Here is a 22466-nt window from a genome sequence, read left to right as displayed (position 1 = left end):
GCATAGTGATGGAGGATAATTTGATTTCCAGCTTTTAAGTACAGAAAAGTATGGTCCACCCCATTGGGTATCTCACCACACCCCCATATGCCAAGTCTTGAAATATGCTGATTGTAAGTTTAATTGTAATCGGTCTTTGTAAAACTTCTGACAGCCAACTTTCTATGTCTGCCCATGACTTTTGGACTTTATAGCACTCCCAGAAGGCATGAATTATTGAGACCGTGCTAGTTTTACACTTAAGATATGACACTGCCATTGTGCTGTAGAATTTGTGAATTTTGTTTCTTGTATACATTAGTGTATACTGGGTTCAGCATACATTTTCGTTAACTCTAATTTTGTTAGTTATGTTCCAACACTCCATCTTGTGCCTATATCAGTATATTTTAAGTCTTGATTAAAATAGTTAAACTTTTTTTCTAGAGATTGTCAGTTGGATAGGATTTCTGCAAGGTTTGTATATATTGCCTATCATATACGTATCAAATAGGGTTCCATCAACATTGCTCTGATGTCCAAAAGATTTCAGGTGGAAATGTTTATATATATATAACTTTTAAGTTGCATGTATTGGAAAATGTCTACCTTGGTCAGTCAAAAATTGCTTTTGAAATCTGTGACGGAAATAATTTAATTTCCTATTACTAAGTTATTTAGGGTTTTTATGAAACAAGGATTGTTTCATATGGTTGTGTTTTTAGGGAATAATATTGGTTCTTGTAGAATACGTTTAATTTTCTTCCATATCGTTATAGCGTTATTAACTATGAAGTTGTTAATGTTCTGTGTGTGCTGGTAACTCACCAGCCTTACCACTTTCCCAAATTGGATCCTTTGTTCTTACCCCCCAGGGCAATCAAACTTATCCCAGAGGCTGCTCCAAGATGCTGCTGGCGGAGAAGAGGTATTCGGAGTGGACTTCTAGTCCGACTCAGGAGGTGTGCACACCATCCACCGCTTCAGAGTATATTACTTGCTAATGTTCCGTCTCTGGACAATAAAGTAGACGAGCTCAGGGCGAGGATCTCCGTCCAGAGAGACATCAGGGACTGTAACATACTGTGTTTCATAGAATCATGGCTCACTTGGGATATACTGTCGCCTCCTTACAGCCAGGTGGGTTCTCAGTACACCGTGCTGACAGGAAAAAAGAAATCTCCGGGAAGAAGAAAGGCTGATAACATACAGAAACTAAAGTTCTTCTGTTCACCCAATCTAGAATACCTTAATCAAATGACCTCCCAAGAAAATTATCTTCGGTTAGTCACAGCCGTGTATATTCTCGCCCAAACCGATACCACGACGGCCCTCAAGGAACTACACTGGACTTTTTGCAAACTGGAAACCACATATCCTGAGGCTGCATTTATTGTAGCTGAGGAATTAACAAAGCAAATTTGATTAAAACACTACTGACGTTCTGTCAACACATTGACAGTAGTAAAAAACACCTGACCACTGCTAATCCCCTTTCGAGATGCCTACAAGGCTCTTCCCAGCCCTCCCTTTGGCAAATCAGATTGCGACTCCATTTTGCTCCTTCCCTCCTATAGGCAAAAACTCAAACAGGAAGTACCCGTGCTAAAGTCTTTTCAACGCTGGTTCAATCCATGCTTTAAGATTGTTTTGATCATGCGGACTGGGATATGTTCCGGGTAGCCTATGAGAATAACATTGGCGTTCCCACTGTGACTATTAAAACCTACCTAAACCAGAAACCGTGGAAATATGACAGCATTCACACAAAACTGAAAGGGTGAACCACCACATTTAACCATGGCAAGGTGACTGGGAATATGGTGAAGTACAAAATAGTGTAGTTGTTCCCTCCGTAAGGCATTCAAACAGGAAAAATGTCAGCAAAGAAAGTGGAGTTGCAATTCAACGGCTCAGACACTGTATGTGACATGGTCTACAGACAATCACGGATTACTAAGGGAAAACCAGTCACGGACACTGACGTCTTACTACTGGACAAGCTAAACACCTTCGCCCACTTTGAGGATAACCGACGTGGCCGACGTGTGAGTAAGACATTTACGCGCGTTAACCCTCGCAAGTCTGCCGGCACAGACTGCATCCCTAGCCGCATTCTCAGAGCATGAGCAGACCAGCTGGCTGGAGTGTTTATGGACATATTCAATCTCTCCCTGTCCCAGTCTGTTGTCCTCACTTGCTTAATGATGTCCAACATTGTTCCTGTACTCAAGAAAGCAAAGGCAACTGAACTAAAGTACTTTTCTACCGCTTTTGATACGGTAGAGTATTCCATTCTTGTGGGCCGGCTAAGGAGTATTGGTGTCTCTAAGGGGTCTTTGGCCTGGTTTGCTAACTACACCTCCCAAAGAATGCAGTGTATAAAGTCAGAACATCTGCTGTCACCAAAGTTTCGATCCTAGGCCCCACGCTATTCTCAATTTACATCAACAACATAGCTCAGGCAGTAGAAAGCTCTCTCATCCATTTATATGCAGATGACACAGTCGTACACTCAGCTGGCCCCTCCCCGGATTTTGTGCTAAACACTCTACAACAAAGCGTTCTTAGTGTCCAACAAGCTTTTCTCTGCCCTTAACCTTGTTCTGTACCCCTCAAAAATAAAGGTAATGTGGTTTAGAGCTTGAGGTAGTCACCTCATACAAGTACTTGGGAGTATGGCTAGATGGTACACTGTCCTTCTCTCAGCACATATCAAAGCTGCAGGCTAAAGCTAAATCTAGACTTGGTTTCCTCTATTGTAATCGCTCCTCTTTCACCCCAGCTGCCAAACTAACCCTGATTCAGATGACCATCCTACTCATGCTAGATTACGGAGATGTAATTTATAGATCGGCAGGTAAGGTTGCTCTAAGCGGCTAGATGTTCTATACCATTCGGACATCAGATTTGCCACCAATGCTCCTTATAGAACACATCACTGCACTCTATACTCCTCTGTAAACTGGTCATCTCTGTACACCCGTCGCAAGACCCACTGGTTGATGCTTATTTATAAAACCCTCTTAGGCCTCACTCCCCCTTTCTGAGATATCTACAACAGCCCTCATCCAACACCCGTTCTGCCAATCACGTTCTGTTAAAGGTCCCCAAAGCACACACATCCCTGGGTCGCACGTCTTTTCAGTTCGCTGCAGCTAGCGACTGGAATGAGCTGCAACAAAACACTCAAACTGGACAGCTTTATCTCAATCTCTTAATTCAAAGACTCAATCATGGACACACTGACAGTTCTGGCTATGTTGCGTCATGTATTGTTGTTTTCTACCTTCTTGCCCTTTGTGCTGTTATCTGTGTTGACTAATGTGTGTACCATGTTGTTGTCATGTGTTGCTACCATGCTGCTACCACGCTGTGTTGTCATGTGTTGCTGGCTTGCTATGTTGTTGTCTTTAGGTCTCTCTTTATGTAGTGTTGTTTCTCATCGTGATGTCTGTTTTGTCCTATATTATTATTTTTACCCCAGCCCCCATCCCCGCTGGAGGCCTTTTGGTAGGATGTCATTATAAATGAGAATTTGTTCTTAACTTACTTGCCTAGTTAAATAAAGTTGAAATAAAAATAAAATGACTATCACCCCGTAGCACTCACTTGTGACTTCCTGATGTGCCACTCCCAGGTGGTGAAGGTAGGAAACCCACCAGGGTGCGTGCTCATCCCCCTCCTGTACTTCCTGTTCACCAATGACACCGTGGCCACGCATGCCTCCTTCAACGTCAACAAAACAAAGGAGATGATCGTGGACTTCAGGAAACAGCAGAGGGAGCACGCCCCTATCCACATCGGACTGCAGTGGAGAAGGTGGAAAGCTTCAAGTTCCTTGGTGTACACATCACTGACAATCTGAAACGGTCCACCCATACAGACGGGAGGCTGAAGAAATTTGGCTTGGCCCCTAAGACCATCACAAACTTTTACAGATGCACAATTGAGCGCATCCTATCGGGCTGTATCACCGCATGGCAACTGCATCGCCCGTAACCGCAGAGCTCTCCAGAGGGTGGTACGGTCTGCCCAATGCATCACTGTAGGCACAATGCTTGACCTCCAGGACACCTACAACACCCGATGGATGTCACAGGAAGGCCACAAAGATCATCAAGGATAACAACCACCTGAGCCACTGCCTGTTCACCCCACTATCATCCAGCAGGCGATGTCATTACAGGTGCATCAAAGCTGGGACAGAGGGACTGAAAAACAGCTTCTGTCTCAAGGCCATCAGAATGTTAAAAAGCCATCACTAGCACGCTACCACCCGGTTACTCAACCCTGCACCTTAACCTCTTGGATATAGGGGGCGCTCTTTTAATTTATGGATAAAAAAACGTTCCCCTTTCAAACAAGATAGTTTGTCACGAAAAGATGCTCAACTATGCATATAATTGACAGCTTTGGAAAGAAAACACTCTGACGTTTCCAAAATATCTTTGCAGTTTTCTGTGAGTGCCACAGAACTGATGCTACAGGCGAAACCAAGATGAAATTTCCATGGCCCAGATTTTGAAGGCGCTGTGTTCCAATGTCTCCTTATATGGCTGTGAATGCGCCAGGAATGAGCCTACACTTTCTGTCGTTTCCCCAAGGTGTCTGCAGCATTGTGACGTATTTGTAGGCATATCATTGGAAGATTGACCATAAGAGACTACATTTACCAGGTGCCCGCTTGGTGTCCTCCGTCGAAATTATTGCGTAATCTCCAGCTGCGTGCATTTTTCCAGTTGCTTCAGAGGAGAAACCCAACTGCCACGAATGATTTATCATCGAATAGGTATGTGAAAAACACCTTGAGGATTGATTCTAAACAACGTTTGCCATGTTTCTGTCGATATTATGGAGTTCATTTGGAAAAAGTTTGGCGTTGTAATGACTGAATTTTCATTTTTTTTTCTTAGCCAAACGTGAACAAAACAGAGCGATTTCTCCTACACAAATCATCTTTTTGGAAAAACTGAACATTTCCTATCTAACTGAGTCTCCTCATTGAAAACATCCGAAGTTCTTCAAAGGTAAATTATTTTATTTGAATGCTTTTCTTGTTTTTGTGAAAATGTTGCCTGCTGAATGCTAGGCTTAATGCTATGCTAGCTATCAATACTCTTACACAAATGCTTGTGTAGCTATGGTTGAAAAGCATATTTTGAAAATCTGAGATGACAGTGTTATTAACAAAAGGCTAAGCTTGTGAGCCAATATATTTATTTCATTTAATTTGCGATTTTCATGAATAGTTAACGTTGCGTTATGGTAATGAGCTTGAGGCTATGATTACGCTCCCGGATACGGGATTGCTCGACGCTAGAGGTTAAGAGGCTGCTGTTTTATGAACATAGAATCACTGGCCACTAATAATGGAACATTAGTTACCTTAATGTTTACATACTGCTTTACTCATCTCATGTGTATATACTGTATTCTATTCTACTGTATTTTGTCAATATCACTTCGACATTGCTCATCTTAATATGTATATATTTCTGAACTCAATTATTTTACTTTTAGACTTGTGTGTATTGGTAGATACTCCTGCACTGTGGGAGCTAGGAACACAAGCATTTCACTATACCCGCAATAATGTTTTTTTTAAAAAGTGTATGTGACCAATACAATTTGAAAATAGACTTAAAGGTTCACAGGATTAGCATGCACATCTTCAATATGTACTGATTGTTCCTCTTTAGTTCCTTTAACAATATATTGCAAGTAAAAGCTTGGGTGGTGAGTTCACACAATTCCAAGTCCGGAAAGTTAGGAAGATGTAAAACGTATTTTATTCTGAGTTTATCTTGCCCACATAAAGTATTTTATAGCAGAGTTTACTTTTTTAAAGAATGTCTTTGGTAGAGGTAATTGGTATTACAGAGAATAAATATAAAAACGTTTGAATGAATGCCATTCTGAAGAGGTTTATTCTAACAGTAAGATTCATGGGAAGATTGTTTCATTTAACTAGATCTGCTTTCATCCTGTTGAGTAATGGGATCAAGTTACCTTTAAATACAGTGCCTTGCGAAAGTATTTGGCCCCCTTGAACTTTGCGACCTTTTGCCACATTTCAGGCTTCAAACATAAAGATATAAAACTGTATTTTTTTGTGAAGAATCAACAACAAGTGGGACACAATCATGAAGTGGAACGACATTTATTGGATATTTCAAACGTTTTTAACAAATCAAAAACTGAAAAATTGGGCGTGCAAAATTATTCAGCCCCCTTAAGTTAATACTTTGTAGCGTCACCTTTTGCTGCGATTACAGCTGTAAGTCGCTTGGGGTATGTCTCTATCAGTTTTGAACATCGAGAGACTGACATTTTTTCCCATTCCTCCTTGCAAAACAGCTCGAGCTCAGTGAGGTTGGATGGAGAGCATTTGTGAACAGCAGTTTTCAGTTCTTTCCACAGATTCTCGATTGGATTCAGGTCTGGACTTTGACTTGGCCATTCTAACACCTGGATATGTTTATTGTTGAACCATTCCATTGTAGATTTTGCTTTATGTTTTGGATCATTGTCTTGTTGGAAGACAAATCTCCGTCCCAGTCTCAGGTCTTTTGCAGACTCCATCAGGTTTTCTTCCAGAATGGTCCTGTATTTGGCTCCATCCATCTTCCCATCAATTGTAACCATCTTCCCTGTCCCTGCTGAAGAAAAGCAGGCCCAAACCATGATGATGCCACCACCATGTTTGAAAGTGGGGATGGTGTGTTCAGGGTGTTGCTTTTACGCAAAACATAACGTTTTGCATTGTTGCCAAAAAGTTCAATTCTGGTTTCATCTGACCAGAGCACCTTCTTCCACATGTTTGGTGTGTCTCCCAGGTGGCTTGTGGCAAACTTTAAACAACACTTTTTATGGATATCTTTAGGAAATGGCTTTCTTCTTGCCACTCTTCCATAAAGGCCAGATTTGTGCAATATACGACTGATTGTTGTCTTATGGACAGAGTCTCCCACCTCAGCTGTAGATCTCTGCAGTTCATCCAGAGTGATCATGGGCCTATTGGCTGCATCTCTGATCAGTCTTCTCCTTGTATGAGCTGAAAGTTTAGAAGGACGGTCAGTTCTTGGTAGATTTGCAGTGGTCTGATACTCCTTCCATTTCAATATTATCGCTTGCACAGTGCTCCTTGGGATGTTTAAAGCTTGGGAAATCTTTTTGTATCCAAATCCGGCTTTAAACTTCTTCACAACAGTATCTCGGACCTGCCTGGTGTGTTCCTTGTTCTTCATGATGCTCTCTGCGCTTTTAACGGACCTCTGAGACTATCACAGTGCAGGTGCATTTATACAGAGACTTGATTACACACAGGTGGATTGTATTTATCATCATTAGTCATTCAGGTCAACATTGGATCATTCAGAGATCCTCACTGAACTTCTGGAGAGAGTTTGCTGCACTGAAAGTAAAGGGGCTGAATAATTTTGCACGCCCAATTTTTCAGTTTTTGATTTGTTAAAAAAGTTTGAAATATCCAATAAATGTCTTTCCACTTCATGATTGTGTCCCACTTGTTGTTGATTCTTCACAAAAATATACAGTTTTATATCTTTATGTTTGAAGCCTGAAATGTGGCAAAAGGTCGCAAAGTTCAAGGGGGCCGAATACTTTCGCAAGGCACTGTATGTATTGTTTGTCGTCACTTGTTAAACATCATAAGTGTTAGATATTTTTTGTGGTCCATGAGATATTATTTTTCCTAATGCCATTATTTCATTTTTTCCCCATGTAAATTTTATATCCTGAGATTTTAGAGTTCTGAAAGTTTTCAAAATTAGTCAGGTATATCAGGAGATCGTCGGCAAATAAATGTAGTTTATGTTCTGTTATGTTTGGGTCCTGTCTCAGTTCAATTTCCAAAGCAAACACGAGGGGGGAGAGAAGACATCCCTGTCTTGTGCACCTTTCTAAACCAAATTCATCAGATAATGTACTTTTGGTTTATATTTTTGCTTCTGTATATTTATATAATATTTTTATGAAACGTATTGTTTCAGCTGGAAAGTTGAAGGTTTCCAAAGTTTTGAATAGAAAAAAGGCCATTCAAGATGGTTGAAAGCAGTGTTACGAGTCTATTCTTGAGACGACAGAGTGTCTTGGTCTCGTCTCGGTGTCAGATACATTTGTACTCGGTCTTGACTCTATTTTCTTCGAGACCAGCCGAGATCAGTAAAAAACTAAATGATCAATTTCCATTCAGTCAGAGAAAAAAGACACTTTGCCAGGCCAAATATACACTCCTTTCTTGAAACATTAATATCTTAAGTCTTCATATCTACACTGAACAAAAATACAAACTCAACATGTAAATGTTTGTCCCATGTTATATGAGCTGAAAAAACATGCCAGAAATGTTCCATAAGCACAAAAAGCTTATTTCTCTCAAATGTTGTGCACAAATTTGTTTACATCCCTACTAGTGAGTATTTCTCCAGGAATGCCGGCAAGAGCAGTTGCCAGACAATTGAATGTCAATTTCTCTACCATAAGCTGCCTCTAACGTCATCTTAGAAAATGTGGCAGTATGTCCAATTGGCCTCACAACAGCTTGCGTCGTATGAGCGACCGGATTGCTGATGTCAACAATGTGAACAGAGTGCCCCGTGGTGGCATTGGGATTACGTTATGGACAGGCATAAACTACAGACAACAAACAAATTTGCATTTTATTGATGTCCATTTGAATGCACAGAGAGACAATGACAAGATACTGAGGCCCATTTTCGTGCCATTCATCCGCCGCCATCATCTCATGTTTCAGCATGATAATGCACAGCCCCATGTCGCAAGGATCTGTACACAAATCCTCAAAGCTGAAAATGTCCCAGTTCTTACATGGTCTGCATACTCACGAGACATGTCACCCACCCAATTGAGCATGTTTGGGATGCTCTGAAATGACAAGTATGACAGCGTGTTCCAGTTCCCGCCAATATCCAGCAACTTCGCACAGCCATTGAACAGGAGTGGGACAACATTCCACAGAGTGGAAAAAAATAGTAGACCACAAGTCTGGTTCATCCTTGGGAGCAATTTCCAAACGCCTGAAGATACCACTTCCATCTGTACAAAAAAATAGAACACAAGTATAAACACCATGGGACCATGCAGCCGTTATACCGCTCAGGAAGGAGATGTGTTCGGTCAAATAGAGATGAAAGTACTTTGGTGCGAAATGTGCAAATCAATCCCAGTGTGACATACACAGCAAAGTACAGCAAAGGACCTTGTGAAGATGCTGGAGGAAACAGGTACAAAAGTATCTATATCCACAGTAAAACGAGTCCAATATCGACATAACCTGAAAGGCCGCTCAGCAAGGAAGAAGCCACTGCTCCAAAACCGCCATAAGAAAGCCATACTACGGTTTGCAACTGCACACGGGGACAAAGATCATACTTTTTGGAGAAATGTCCTCTGGTCTGATGAAACAAAAATAGAACTGTTTGGCCATAATGACCATCGTTAGGTTTAGAGGAAAAAGGGGGAGGCCTGCAAGCTGAAGAACACCATCCCAACCGTGAAGCACAGGGGTGGCAGCATCATGTTGTGGGGGAAATTTGCTGCAGGAGGGACTGGTGCACTTCACAAAATAGATGGCATCATGAGGTAGGAAAATTATGTGAATATATTGAAGCAACATCTCAAGATATCAGTCAGGAAGTTAAAGCTTAAGTCGCAAATGGGTCTTCCAAATGGACAATGACCCCAAGCATACTTCCAAAGTTGTGGCAAAATGGCTTAAGAACAACAAAGTCAAGGTATTGGAGTGGCCATCACAAAGCCCTATAACCTCAATCCAATAGAAAATATGTGTGCGAGGGAGGAGTAACGAGGAATGGGCCAGAATTCACCCAACTTATTGTGGGAAACTTGAGGAAGGCTACCCGACATGTTTGACCCAAGTTAAACAATTTAAAGGCAATGCTACCAAATACTAATTGAGTGTATGTAAAACTTCTGACCCACTGGGAATATGATGAAAGAAATAAAAGCTGACATAAACCCCTCTACTATTATTCTGACATTTCACATTCTTAAAATAATGTGGTGAATCTAACTGACCTCAGACAGGGAATTTTTCATGGATTAAATGTGAGTAATTGTACAAAACTGAGTTTAAATGTATTTGGCTAAGGTGTATGTAAACTTCCGAATTCAACTGTATATATTTTATCTTTGTCTATGCCGCTCTGACACCATTCCTTAGATTTGTGTGCATTGGGTAAATGTTGTGAAATTGTTTGATATTACTGCACTGTTGAAGCTATAAACACAAGCATTTTGCTACACCTGTAAAAACATCTGCTAAACACGTGAATGTTACCAATAACATTTTATTTTAAAGTACAGTGCAAATAAGCAACTTGAAACGACAGTTCAACATTACTTTCTGAAAATTTCGAGAACATTTAAAGTTTCTTGAAATGCAGGTGCAAAAGCATCAAGCGCTATGATGAAACTGGCTCTCATGAGGACCGCCACAGGAAAAGAAGAGGAAGAGTTAACTCTGCTGCAGAGGATAAGTTCATTAGAGTTACCAACCAATTTCACAGAGTTCAAGAAACAGACACATCTCAACAGCACCTGTTCAGAGGAGACTGCGTGAATCAGACCTTCATGGGTCGAACTGCTGCAAAGAAACCACTACTGAAGGACACCAGTCATAAGAAGAGACGTGCTTGGGCCATGAAACAATGGACATTAGACCAGTGGAAATCTGTTCTTTGGTCTGATGAGTCCAAATTTGAAATTTTTGGTTACAACCACCGTGTCTTTGTGAGACGCAATATAGGTGAAAGGATGATCTCTGCATGTGTGGTTCCCACCGTGAAAATTGATGTCGGGGTGCTTTGCTGGTGTCAGTGATATATTACAAATTTAAGGCATACTTAACGAGCATGGCTACCACAGCATTCTGCAGCGATATGCCATCCCACCTGGTTGGCGCTTAGTGAGACTATCATTTGTTTTTCAACAGGACAATGACCCAACACATCTCCAAGCTGTGTAAGGGCTATTTGACCAAGGAGGAGAGTGATGGAGTGCTGCATCAGATGACCTGGCCTCCACAATCACCCAACCTCAAACCCAGATGGTTTGGGATGAATTGGACTGCAGAGTGAAGGAAAAGCAGCCAACAAGTGCTCACCATATGTGGGAACTCTTTCAAGACTATTGGAAAAGCATTCCAGGTGAAGCTGGTTGAGAGAATGCCAAGAGTGTGCAAAGCTGCCATCAAAGCATTCTAAAATACATTGATTTGTTTAACACTTTTTTGGCGAGGAAATGATTCCATGTGGGTTATTTCATAGGTTTGATGTTTTCACAATTATTCTACAATGTAGAAAATAGTATAAAGAAAGAAAAACCCTTAAATGAGTAGGTGTGTCCAAGGTGTAGGAACTGTATGTGTAATGTTAAAGCTGATCTACCCCCTTTGGGATAAAATATTGAATTTGGCCTTTCCAGTTCCTTTTTTGTCATTTAGCAGATGCTCTTGTCCAGAGCAACTTACAGTTAGTACACTTATCTTAAGATAGCTAGGTGGGACAACCACATATCACAGGAAGAGAAAGTACATTTTTCCTCAATGACGTAGCTATCAGTACAGTCAGAGCTATAAGTGTGGGGGGAGGGGGGGTGTCAAGTGCAAGTGCTGGTGAGGGGGAGCATTATTTAAGATACTGTTTGCAGAGGTAGGGTTTTAGATGTTTAGGATAGGGAGGAGACTCTGCTGTCCTAGCTTCAAGGGGAAGCTAGTTCCACCATTGGGGTGCCAGGAGAGAGAAAAGCTTAGACTGTGCTGAGCAGGAGCTGCCCTCCCATAAGGGTTGGATGGCCAAGAGACCTGAGGTGGCAGAACGGAGTGCCCGGGTTGGGGAATAGGGTTTGAGCATAGCCTGAAGATAGGGACGGGCAGTTCCTCTTGCTGTTCTGTAGGTAAGCACCGTGGTCTTGTAGCGGATGCAAGCTTCGACTGGAAGCCAGTGGAGTGTGCGGAGGAGAGGGGTGACATGAGAGAACTTGGCAAGGTTGAAAATTAGGCGGGCTGCAGTGTTCTGGATAAGTTGCAGGGGTTTGATGGCACAAGCGGGGAGCCCAGTCAACAGCGAGTTGGAGTAATCTAGCCAGGTGAGGACAAGTGTCTGGATTAGGACCTGCAACGCTTCCTGTATGATGTAGGGTCGTACTCTACGGATGTTGAAGAGCATGAACCTGCAGGAGTGGGCTTTGATGTTTGTAGAAAACGATAGGGTGTTTGTCCAGGGTCACACCAAGGTTATTTTTTACTCTGGGAGAATGACACTGTGGAGTTGTCAATTGTGATGGAAATGGTCTTTGAGCGTGCAGGCCTTCCCCGGGAGGAAGAGCAGTTCCGTCTTGTCAAGCTTGAGGTTGAGGTGGTGGGCCGACATCCAAGCTGAGATATCTGCCAGGCATGCAGAGATGCGTGTCGCCACCTGGGTGTCAGAAGGGGGGGTAGTAGTTGAGTGTCATCTGCATAGCAATGAAAGGAGAGACCATGTGAGTATATGACAGAGCCGAGTGACTTGGTGTATAGAGGAGAACCGAGCACTGGGGGCGAGAGTACGTGGTGCAGAGACACGACAGGTAGGTTGCAATTCAAGAGTGTTCAGAGCCTGAGATGCCCAGCCCTGAGAGGGTGGAGAGGAGGATTTGATGGTTCACGGTGTCGAAGGCAGCGGATAGATCTAGAAGGATGCGAACAGAGAGAGAGTCAGCTTTGGCAGTGCAGAGAGCCTCTGGGACACAGAGGAGAGCAGTCTCAGGTGAGGGTCAAGAAGATCGTTCTGAGAGAGATAATGAGAAAGTTGGTGTTGGTTTCTTGAGGAGGGGAGAAACATTGGACATTTTGAAGTCAAGAGGGGACAGAGCCAGTGGTCAGGGATGAGTTGATGAGGGAAGTGAGAAGGTCTCCAGAGATGGTCTTGAGAAGGGAGGAGGGGATGTGGTCAAGTGGGTAAGTTGTCAGGCAGCTACACCTCGGAATGTCATCTGGAGAAAGAGGTCAAGGTGTATTTTTGATCTGTGTGAGTGAATTTGTCAAGCTTTTTTCCAAAGTGGTTGACAAAGTTGTCTACAAAGAGGGGGGGGCGGATTAAGGAGGGAGAAGGTGTAAAATCCTTTCCTAGGGTTTGAGGCAGAAGCTTGACATTTAGAGTGGTGGAAAGGGGCTTTCGTAGCAGATACAGAGGAAGAGAATGTAAAGAGGGGGAGTGAAAGGATGATAGGTCCTCCGGAAGTTTAGTTTTCATTCACGTTCGCTCAGTGGCCAGCAGCCCTGTTCTGTAAGCTCGCAATAAGTCACTCAGCCACGGAGCAGGACGGAAGGGCCAAGCCAGGCCGGGAAGAAAGGGGACAGTGCGAGTCATAGGATGCGGAGGAGGAGAGTAGGTTCGAAGAGGCAGAATCACGAAACAGGAGGGAGAACGATTTGGCAGAAAGGAGAGATGATAGGATAGAAGAGGAGAGACTGGTGGGAGAGAAAGAGTGAAGATTGCAACGGCGCATGACCATCTGGGTAGGGGGTGAGTGGTTTGTGTTGGAGAAAAGAGAGACAGAAAAGGAAACAAAGTAGTGATCAGAGAGCTGGGGGGGTTGCCACAAGATTAGTAGGAAAGCAGTCTCTAGCAAAGATGAGGTCAAGAGAGGCAAGGACGGGAAAGAGAGTTGGAAAGAAATGAATCAAAGGCAGACGTCGGGAGGTTGATATCGCCAGGTACGAGGAGCGGTGAGCCATCGTCAGGAAATTAGGTTATCAAGGTGTAAAGCTCATTGAGGAACTCTCCAAGGGCACTTGGAGTGGGCGATAAATCGCAATAATGTTAAGCTTGAATGGACAAGTAACAGTATGGAATTCATATGAGGAGATGGACAGGTGAGAGGGAGAAAAGAGAAAATCTTCGCTTCGGAGAAATGAGTAGACCTGTGCCCCGACGACCAGATGCTCTCAGACTACGAGAGAAAACATGGTCAGATGAAGAAAGAGCAGCTGGAGTAGCAGTGTTCTCTGGGGTGATCCATGTCTCCGTCAGGGCAAAAAGTCAAGGGCCTAAAGGGCAGTATAGGCTGAGATGAACTCCGCGTTCTTGACCGCAGATCGGCAGTTCCAAACGCTGCCAGAGACCCGGAATTCCAAATGGGTTGCACACGCAGGATACACTAAATTAGAAGGTTTGCAACCAAGGGGTGGAGAGTGTCTGTAAAGCCTACAGGGAGAGGTGTAAACAGGTATAGAAAACACACACATGGTTGACTAAGCTACAAAAGAGCAAAATGAAATAATCTGTAATTAACTATGTAAGATACTCAAGTGAGGGACTGGTGTGGAGCATTCCTCTGTTCCCTTCCACGAACACCTCGGCAGAACCATCTTTGTTTCAGCGACAATGACCACAACGCCATGACCGCCACTTACAGCTCTCGCCGAGAACCCAGGAGAGACTGAAGAACTAACTAATTGCTAATTCCCTAGCAGAGGTAGAGAGCACACCGCCCTGTACTAACTGCGGATTGTCTGGGAGACGTGAAACCGCTCCCCCTCCAATACAGCCACTGAATACCAAAACAAGTCACGAATTGCACTGTCCCTTGATCCTGGTTGATGTGTAAAAAACTATCTGCAAATTGTGAGCAGTCAGCAGTTCCCACACCAAGTAGGCCAATGGGAAAACAGGCATCACTTAAAGTAGATGGCCCAAGCTAGCAAAAATACAGTACTAGACCAAAGAAGATAAAAATGATACTTATCACTCCTGGAGGAGATATCAGGAGTGCTCTAGCTATAGCCCATAGAAACACATTGAATAACACATTCATAAATGGAAGAGAAAAATACAGTAAAAAAATAAATCATAAGCAATAAGGTTTTGAAGTGTATGTCGTTTACACTATCTAGGGAGAATATTTTTGTTTTTTGAAAACATATTTTACCCCTTATTTTTGTTAGCACAAGACGAGTCCCGTGACACTAATGGGAGATTTAGAGATGAGTCTCCCCATTACACAATGGGGTCATATATTACACCGAACAAAAATAAACACAATGTGTTATTAAGTGTTGGTCCCATGTTTCCTGAGCTGAAATAAAAGATCCCAGAAATGTGTCATACGCACAAAAAGCTTATTTCTCTCAAATTTGTGCACAAATTTGTTTACACCCCTGTTAGTTAGCATTTCTCCTTTGCCAAGATAACCCATCCATCCACCTGACAGGTGAGGCATATCAAGAAGTTGATTAAAACAGCATGATCATGGTAATTGGGGTTCTTCAAGATCTGATCAACTTGCTAACTGCCTGGTCCTCAGCACTCTATTGTCTCTCTAATCAATGCAAATGTATTCGAAAAACTAATCAAACACTTCATGAGAGCCCATGAGCTCATTTTGTGCAACATTTCTATAGACTATGCAATTGCGAGAGATAACAGAGTGATGTGATGGCCTATTATATTATAAAGAGGAGGATCCCATCAGCTTTCTATAGACTATGCCTTCTAATTTATTTCTCAACTTTCTTAATATGAAGCACATTGCTTATCTTTACAACAGGAGTATAGCCTACCTGGCCGGCATGAAAATTAACCATGGGAAAAGTGTCCTCCATTCGCTAATTAAGTGCATGACATGTATTTTTTCCCATTGCCCCTGTTTCCAGACAGGTGCATGATAATGGTCCATTCTAAATCAAAACAAATTACATAGATATTACTTAATACACATAAAGACAAGATTAAATCAAGAATAGTCTGATGGCGGAAAATATTAGCCTATCACTTGAATTATATATTATCACTTGTGAATGATACCCAGCGTAAGGCAAGAAACAACTTTCCCCCCCTACTTTTTCTAATCATAGTCACACACCTCATGTAGACTAGCCCATAGGCCTGTTTCGATAAGGTGGTGTCACAAATAAAAAGTGTCCAAATAACTTCATAAAATTAGGCACATTCATCTGCTTTACAAGGGTTGTTGTAGAACCTAACTGGCATACATAAGCAGCACAAGAGTTTCAAGTTTGGGGAACATAATTTTCACCATAAAAATGCACCTTTATAATAGAAGCATTTGCATGCATATTCACATTTGCGGTCACTTTTGATAATGATGTTTTCCCACTAATGGTACATTCACGCATATAGTCTACTGCCGTGTGTGCATTGCTGCGCTTATGTGAAGAAATAGCCTAATAGTTAATCACATTTTAAGCTAAACTTTCTGATTTGTTGCGTCAGCCTCATTGGGTAAAACATTTGAAATCTATGGCATCCCACAACTGTCCCATAAAAATTCATATTATTTAATGCACAGAATTGGTAAACTTTTATACTATGGGGGATAGTAGATTGACGTAGGCTAGTGCTTTTGCTGTTCGTTAGGCCTACACATCTTGTTGGCTGACGAAAAGTAAATGTGGATCGTTCTTCCAATATACACCACGGAATTGGACAAGGACGCACGCAGTTGCGACCCCAAAATGTCTGTCTTCACTTGTAGCCTGTGAGAAAGAGCCGATCACGTGATGGAGAGCCATGTGAGTGAGAGGTGCTTCGGGGGCACTCAGGGAGAAGGGAACAATGGTCACAAACGGCATGGATTTAAAAAAAATTGAGGCATTATCAAGTGCTTGTCAAAATTGTGAATGAGAGACTGATGAAATGTGTACAGCCCACGCAAAAAAAACTACTTTTTTCAAGTCATCATTAGGATCGAATCATGAAGCCTTACAATGTATTAATAATCAAAAAACCGTGTAACCCAATGTCTGTAGAACAAGTAAAATTAAATGAATAAGCATATTGGAGTATCTATTTATTTGCTAACCGCTCAACACAGAATAGCCACATGTGCGCACTCCCTCAAATTGCTTGAAGACAATATCCTTTCTATTTTATTCAACTGTATTCTTCATACTCTAAAATAATGCCACGGAATTCTAACTAAATCTTGTCTGCTAAATTAACTAGTGTAGCCCACAGCCATATGGCATAGCCAGATCAGGACTTAACATAAGGACAAGGATTAATTGAGAAGGTGTAGGCTGTATTACATATATTAGACTTTTTAAAATGTAGATGTTCCAAAGGTCTGCATCTGAGGCTTATGGGCTGTGTGTAGAAGCCAAGAAATGCTAAATGTGTTTGTTAATTAAATGGTAAATTACCGTGAGGACTGACAGTTATTTGCTTGACAATCACCGGCTCACTAACTTTTGTGACTGCCACAGCCCTATTTGTAGCCCAAACAGTTCAGACGCTAAAGACACAAGTTGGCATATCAGTGTTCAGATGCTAAAGATGTTTTGGTGAGAAGACTTTCAGGATGTCTCATTGTCTGACAAAAACCGCTGTAGCTCGGCCACATTCCATCACAGATGCGGAAGGCCGACATAGGCAGATGCAATGGATTGAAACGAAGCCCATGCAAGAAAACAGATATATCTAGCTTAAACTGACGGGTTTGACAGGGAGTTTTTTAATTATTATGTTACTTAGATTGACGCACGGGTGTATCAATAAACACAATCTTGTCATTAATGGCGTTGTTGCTCCTAATTAAAGCATTTGTATCCTTATCTTTAAAAATTATAAACTGAACGAAACGTCCCTTTTTCAGGACGCTGTCTTTCAAAGATAATTTGTAAAAATACAAAAACTTCACAGATCTTCATTGTAAAGTGTTTAAACACTCTTTCCCATGCTTGTTCAATGAACCATAAACATGTATTGAACATGCACCTGTGGAACGGTCGTTAAGACACTGACAGGTTACAGACGGTAGGCAATTAAGGTCACAGTTATGAAAACTTGGGACACTAAGAGACCATTCTACTGACTCTGAAAAACACTAGAAGAAAGATGCCCAGGGTCCCTGCCATCTGCGTGAACGTGCCTTAGGCATGCCGCAAAGGAGGCATGAGGACTGCAGATGTAGCAAGGGCAATAAATTGCAATGTCCGTACTGTGAGACGCCTAAGACAGCGCTACAGGGAGACAGGGCGGACAGCTGATCGTCCTCGCAGTGGCAGACCACCTGTAACAACACCTGCACAGGATCGGTACATCTGAACGTCACACCTGCGGGACAGGTACAGGCTGGCAACAACTGCCAGAGTTACACCAGGAACGCACAATCCCTCCATCAGTGCTCACACTGTCCGCAATAGGCTGAGAGTGGCTGGACTGAGGGATTGTAGGCCTGTTGTAAGGCAGGTCCTCACCAGACATCACCGGAAACAACGTCACCTATGGGCACAAACCACCGTCGCTGGACCAGACAGGACTGGCAAAAAGTTCTCTTCACTGACGAGTCGCAGTTTTGTCTCACCAGGGGGTGATGGTCGGATTTGCGTTGATCGTTGAAGTAATGAACGTTACACCGAGGCCTGTACTCCGGAGCGGGATCGATTTGGAAGTGAAGGTTCCGTCATGGTCTGGGGCGGTGTGTCACATCATCGCACTGAGCTTATCGGACCCCCCTTTGGACACATTATTCCATTTCTGTTAGTCACATGTCTGTGGAACTTGTTCAGTTTATGTCTCAGGTCTTGAATCTTATGTTCATAGAAATATTTACACGTTAAGTATACTGAAAATAAACGCAGTTGACAGTGATAGGACGTTTCTTTTTTTGCTGAGTTTAACTGGTTTGGCGAGTGTTCGTTTTGTGAGAGGTGTGAGATGTTTACCAGGTTTATTTTCTATTAAATCGTATGCTTTACTGGAGTTTAACCTGTAGTTGTTGGCTCTCTTCAAAAGTAAAATATATTATTCCTGCTTAAGTTCAGGAATTGTATTTTCTTCTTTTCCTTATAAATATTTCTTATGGGTTCTTTCTAAAAAAAAAAAAGTTTGTCTTCTCTGTCTACATTTGCAATGGTAAAGGTTTATTTTAAATCACTTACGTATTTCATAAATTTCAGGGTCTTGAAAATGTGCCTGTTCATTCTCCATATTCTGTCACTAACTGTCATTTGTAGTTGGGAAAAGTAATATCCAGGTGTCCTGTAAATTATTTGTATGTAGATATGACATTTTTCCTCCTCTTTGGAGGCTCCTTAAAATGTGCCTTTTGAATTGCTATGTCTGTCTAACTTGTCAAATATGTGATTTAAGTCACCTGCTAAAAAAATAGTTCATGTTGTGCTTTTCGTTCAAAAACAAGGAAATGTCTTAGTGACCCCAAACTTTTGAAAGGTAGTGTATATCTAAAGAAAACAGATTTGCCCCTAAGGGGATATGCAATGAAATAATGTGTATTTCACCCCATGTAAGGTACATTACAAGATTAAAAAGCAACCCTCTCGGTCTGGGGGCTGGGATATAAGGGAAGAAAATGTGTATTATTTATCAGGATGCCTACACCTCTGCTGTTACTATAGTAGGTAGCAGCATAGGCTTCTCCAATGCAGCTCCTCTGTAAATGTTTTTTTTTTATGCAACTCTTGCAGGAAAACCACATCTGCTGACAATTCCATGTAATAATAAGATGAGTCATAGTATGAATACATAATTATTATATAGTCGGCCAAAAGTTGCCATGCAAATGAATTGGATCCCCAAAAAATATTTCCACTGCATTTCAGCCCTGCCACAAAAGGACCAGCTGACATGTCAGTGATTCTCTCGTTAACACAGGTGTGAGTGTTGATGAGGACAAGGTTGGAGATCACTCTGTCATGCTGATCAAATAAAAGACTAGAAGCTTCAAAATGAGGGGGGTGCTTGGAATCATTGTTCTTCCTCTGTCAATCATGGTTACCTGCAAGGAAACACGTGCCGTCATCATTGCTTTGAACAAAAAGGGCTTCACAGGCAAGGATATTGCTGCCAGTAAGATTGCAGCTAAATCAACCATTTATTGGATCATCAAGAACTTCAAGGAGAGCGGTTCAGCAAGTGCCAAGACCGTCTCCTAAAGTTGATTCAGCTGCGGGATCGAGGCACCACCAGTACAGAGCTTGCTCAGGAATGGTAGCAGGCAGGTGTGAGAGCATCTGCACACACAGTGAGGCGAAGACTTTTGGAGGATGGCCTGGTGTCAAGAAGGGCAGCAAAGAAGCCACTTCTCTCCAGGAAAAACATCAGGGACAGACTGATATTCTGCAAAAGGTACAGCGATTGGACTGCTGAGGCCTGGGGTAAAGTCATTTTCTCTGATGAATCCCCTTACCGATTGTTTGGGGCATCTGGAAAAAAGCTTGTCCGGAGAAGACAAGGTGAGCGCAGCGCTACCATCAGTCCTGTGTCATGCCAACAGTAAAGCATCCTGAGACCATTCATGTGTGGGGTTGCTTCTCAGCCAAGGGAGTGGGCTCACTCGCAATTTTGCCTAAGAACACAGCCATGAATAAAGAATGGTACCAACACATCCTTCGAGAACAACTTCTCCCAACCATCCAGGAACAGTTTGGTGACGAACAATGCCTTTTCCAGCATGATGGAGCACCTTGCCATAAGGCAAAAGTGATAACTAAGTGGCTCGGGGAACAAAACATTGATATTTTGGGTCCATGGCCAAGCCAGGAAACTCCCCAGACCTTAATTGCATTGAGAACTTGTAGTCAATCCTCAAGAGGCGGGTGGACAAACAAAACCCCACAATTTCTGACAAACTCCAAGCATTGATTTTGCAAGAATGGGTTGCCGTCAGTCAGGAATTAGCCCAGAAGTTAATTGACAGCATGCCAGGGCGGAATGCAGAGATCTTGAAAAAGAAGAACAGTGCAAATATTGACTCTTTGCATCAACTTTATGTAATTGTCAATAAAAGCCTTTGACACTTATGAAATGCTTGTAATTATACTTCAGTATTTCATAGTAACATCTGATAAAAATATCTAAAGACAATGAAGAAGAAAACTTTGTGGAAATTAATATTTGTGTCATTCTCAAAACTTTTGGCCACGACTGTACATTACGCATATTATATAACGTGTGACCATGTAGAAAGAACAGACATTTAACAGAGAGAACACAAAAAATATGAAGTACTTCTTTGTACTTTGAGGCACTGTGCCTTTTTAGGGATTTTAAACTCCAACTCCTCTCCTAACAAATTAAAATATAGTGGCTGGTGGGGCTCTACTTGGAGAGAGTGGGTCCACAAAGAGACCGAAGGCATCACACCTAATTCAGGAGTGTCTGATTCCCTCCCAGCCACACCATCCCAATCCCATCTCCACTCTCACCAATAACAACCATTGGCAAACAAGGAATAATAATGACTAGACAGCCTCTCCTAATCTACCCAGAACGTTTATTCATTTTAGTGCCTATCCAACCTAGTGTGTGTTTGTGTGGATGTGTGTGTATATCTGTTCGATTGGATAAAAAGCAGAAGGCATATTTCAAACCTGTATGGACTAATAAAGGCTGTATCACAGCCGGCTGTGAATGAGTCCCATAGGGCGGCGCACAATTGGCCCAGCGTCGTCCAGGTTCGGCCGGTGTAGGCCGTCATTGTAAATAAGAATGTTCTTAACTGACTTACCTAGTTAAAAAAAAGGTTATATTTTTAAAAATGTATTTAAAATAAAGTCTTATCTTATAGCTGCTCTATGGATGTGCATGGGTGTGTTTGTGTATACGAACGGGAGTATGAGGAAAGAGTAAGGGATAGTGAATATGAATATGTCTATGAGGGTGGGAGAGAACGGGTGTGTGGATGCATAGGCTATATGTTGTGTGGGAATGGTAAGTCGATGGATGGATGGGTAAGTGTGTCTGAGAGAAAGGGAGAACTTTAACCCCTGACCCACACCATAACAGAGCTGCCAGAACCCTCATTTACTCAAGTGATTCCTTTGTTTTGGCAGTTACTGGCAGTAATTACTTGATGTTCAAATCACAAATGAGTTTTACAGGTGGATACAGTTGAGAAAAGACTGCAGAGACTAGAAAATGAACATTTCCAAATGAAAATGTGTGCAAGTCTTTCTGATTGCGAAATAAGTTGTAGCGGGGTTAAAAAAAGCTTTGTAGGCCTAGTACCAGTAGTGACTGCAGTTATAATGGTAGTAATAAGGCTAGTTGTAGATCATAGAGGATTAGTATAGTAGGCTAGAGGAAGTACTATATCCCAAGAGAACTGATTTAAATAAAACAAATATCTTAGAAGGCATACCTGCAGTTGCTTGATGGTGTCCCCTCCCCTCCCGATGACTAGGCCCACTTTGCTGGCTGGGATGAGCATCTCGTGGACTGAGCTGTTGTCCTCAGCCTCGCTGTGGAACCCAGGGCTGTTTCGACAGCGGTCCACTATCTGCCCAAGCATTATTTTGGCCTGCCTGGTGGAGAGCAGACAGTGGCATATCAATGATATATAGATGTGATGTATTTTAGGTAATACCAATTACATACTGTACCATGATTGCCTAATATGACTGCCTACAGTGTCAACATTTTATGATTAGTCCACAATGTGGTTTTTAAAACTGTATT

The 22466-nt window shown here is 42.2% G+C and overlaps 1 protein-coding gene across 3 annotated transcripts in view; it reads right to left on the bottom strand.

The window, feature by feature from the left end:
• LOC118393580 (far upstream element-binding protein 3-like) overlaps positions 1 to 22466 on the bottom strand; it is an 83409-nt gene that overhangs the window by 36253 nt on the left and 24690 nt on the right. For all 3 annotated transcript variants that reach the window (XM_035786365.2, XM_035786362.2, XM_035786364.2), the window contains exon 7: positions 22150 to 22312. In XM_035786365.2, coding sequence (XP_035642258.1) covers positions 22150 to 22312 — 163 coding nt within the window. The remainder of the gene's footprint in view (positions 1 to 22149; positions 22313 to 22466) is intronic.

Source organism: Oncorhynchus keta, chromosome 14, assembly GCF_023373465.1.
Source record: "Oncorhynchus keta strain PuntledgeMale-10-30-2019 chromosome 14, Oket_V2, whole genome shotgun sequence".
In the NCBI taxonomy this organism is placed as follows: Eukaryota; Metazoa; Chordata; class Actinopteri; order Salmoniformes; family Salmonidae; genus Oncorhynchus; species Oncorhynchus keta.
This window is presented reverse-complemented; position numbering and strand designations above follow the sequence as displayed.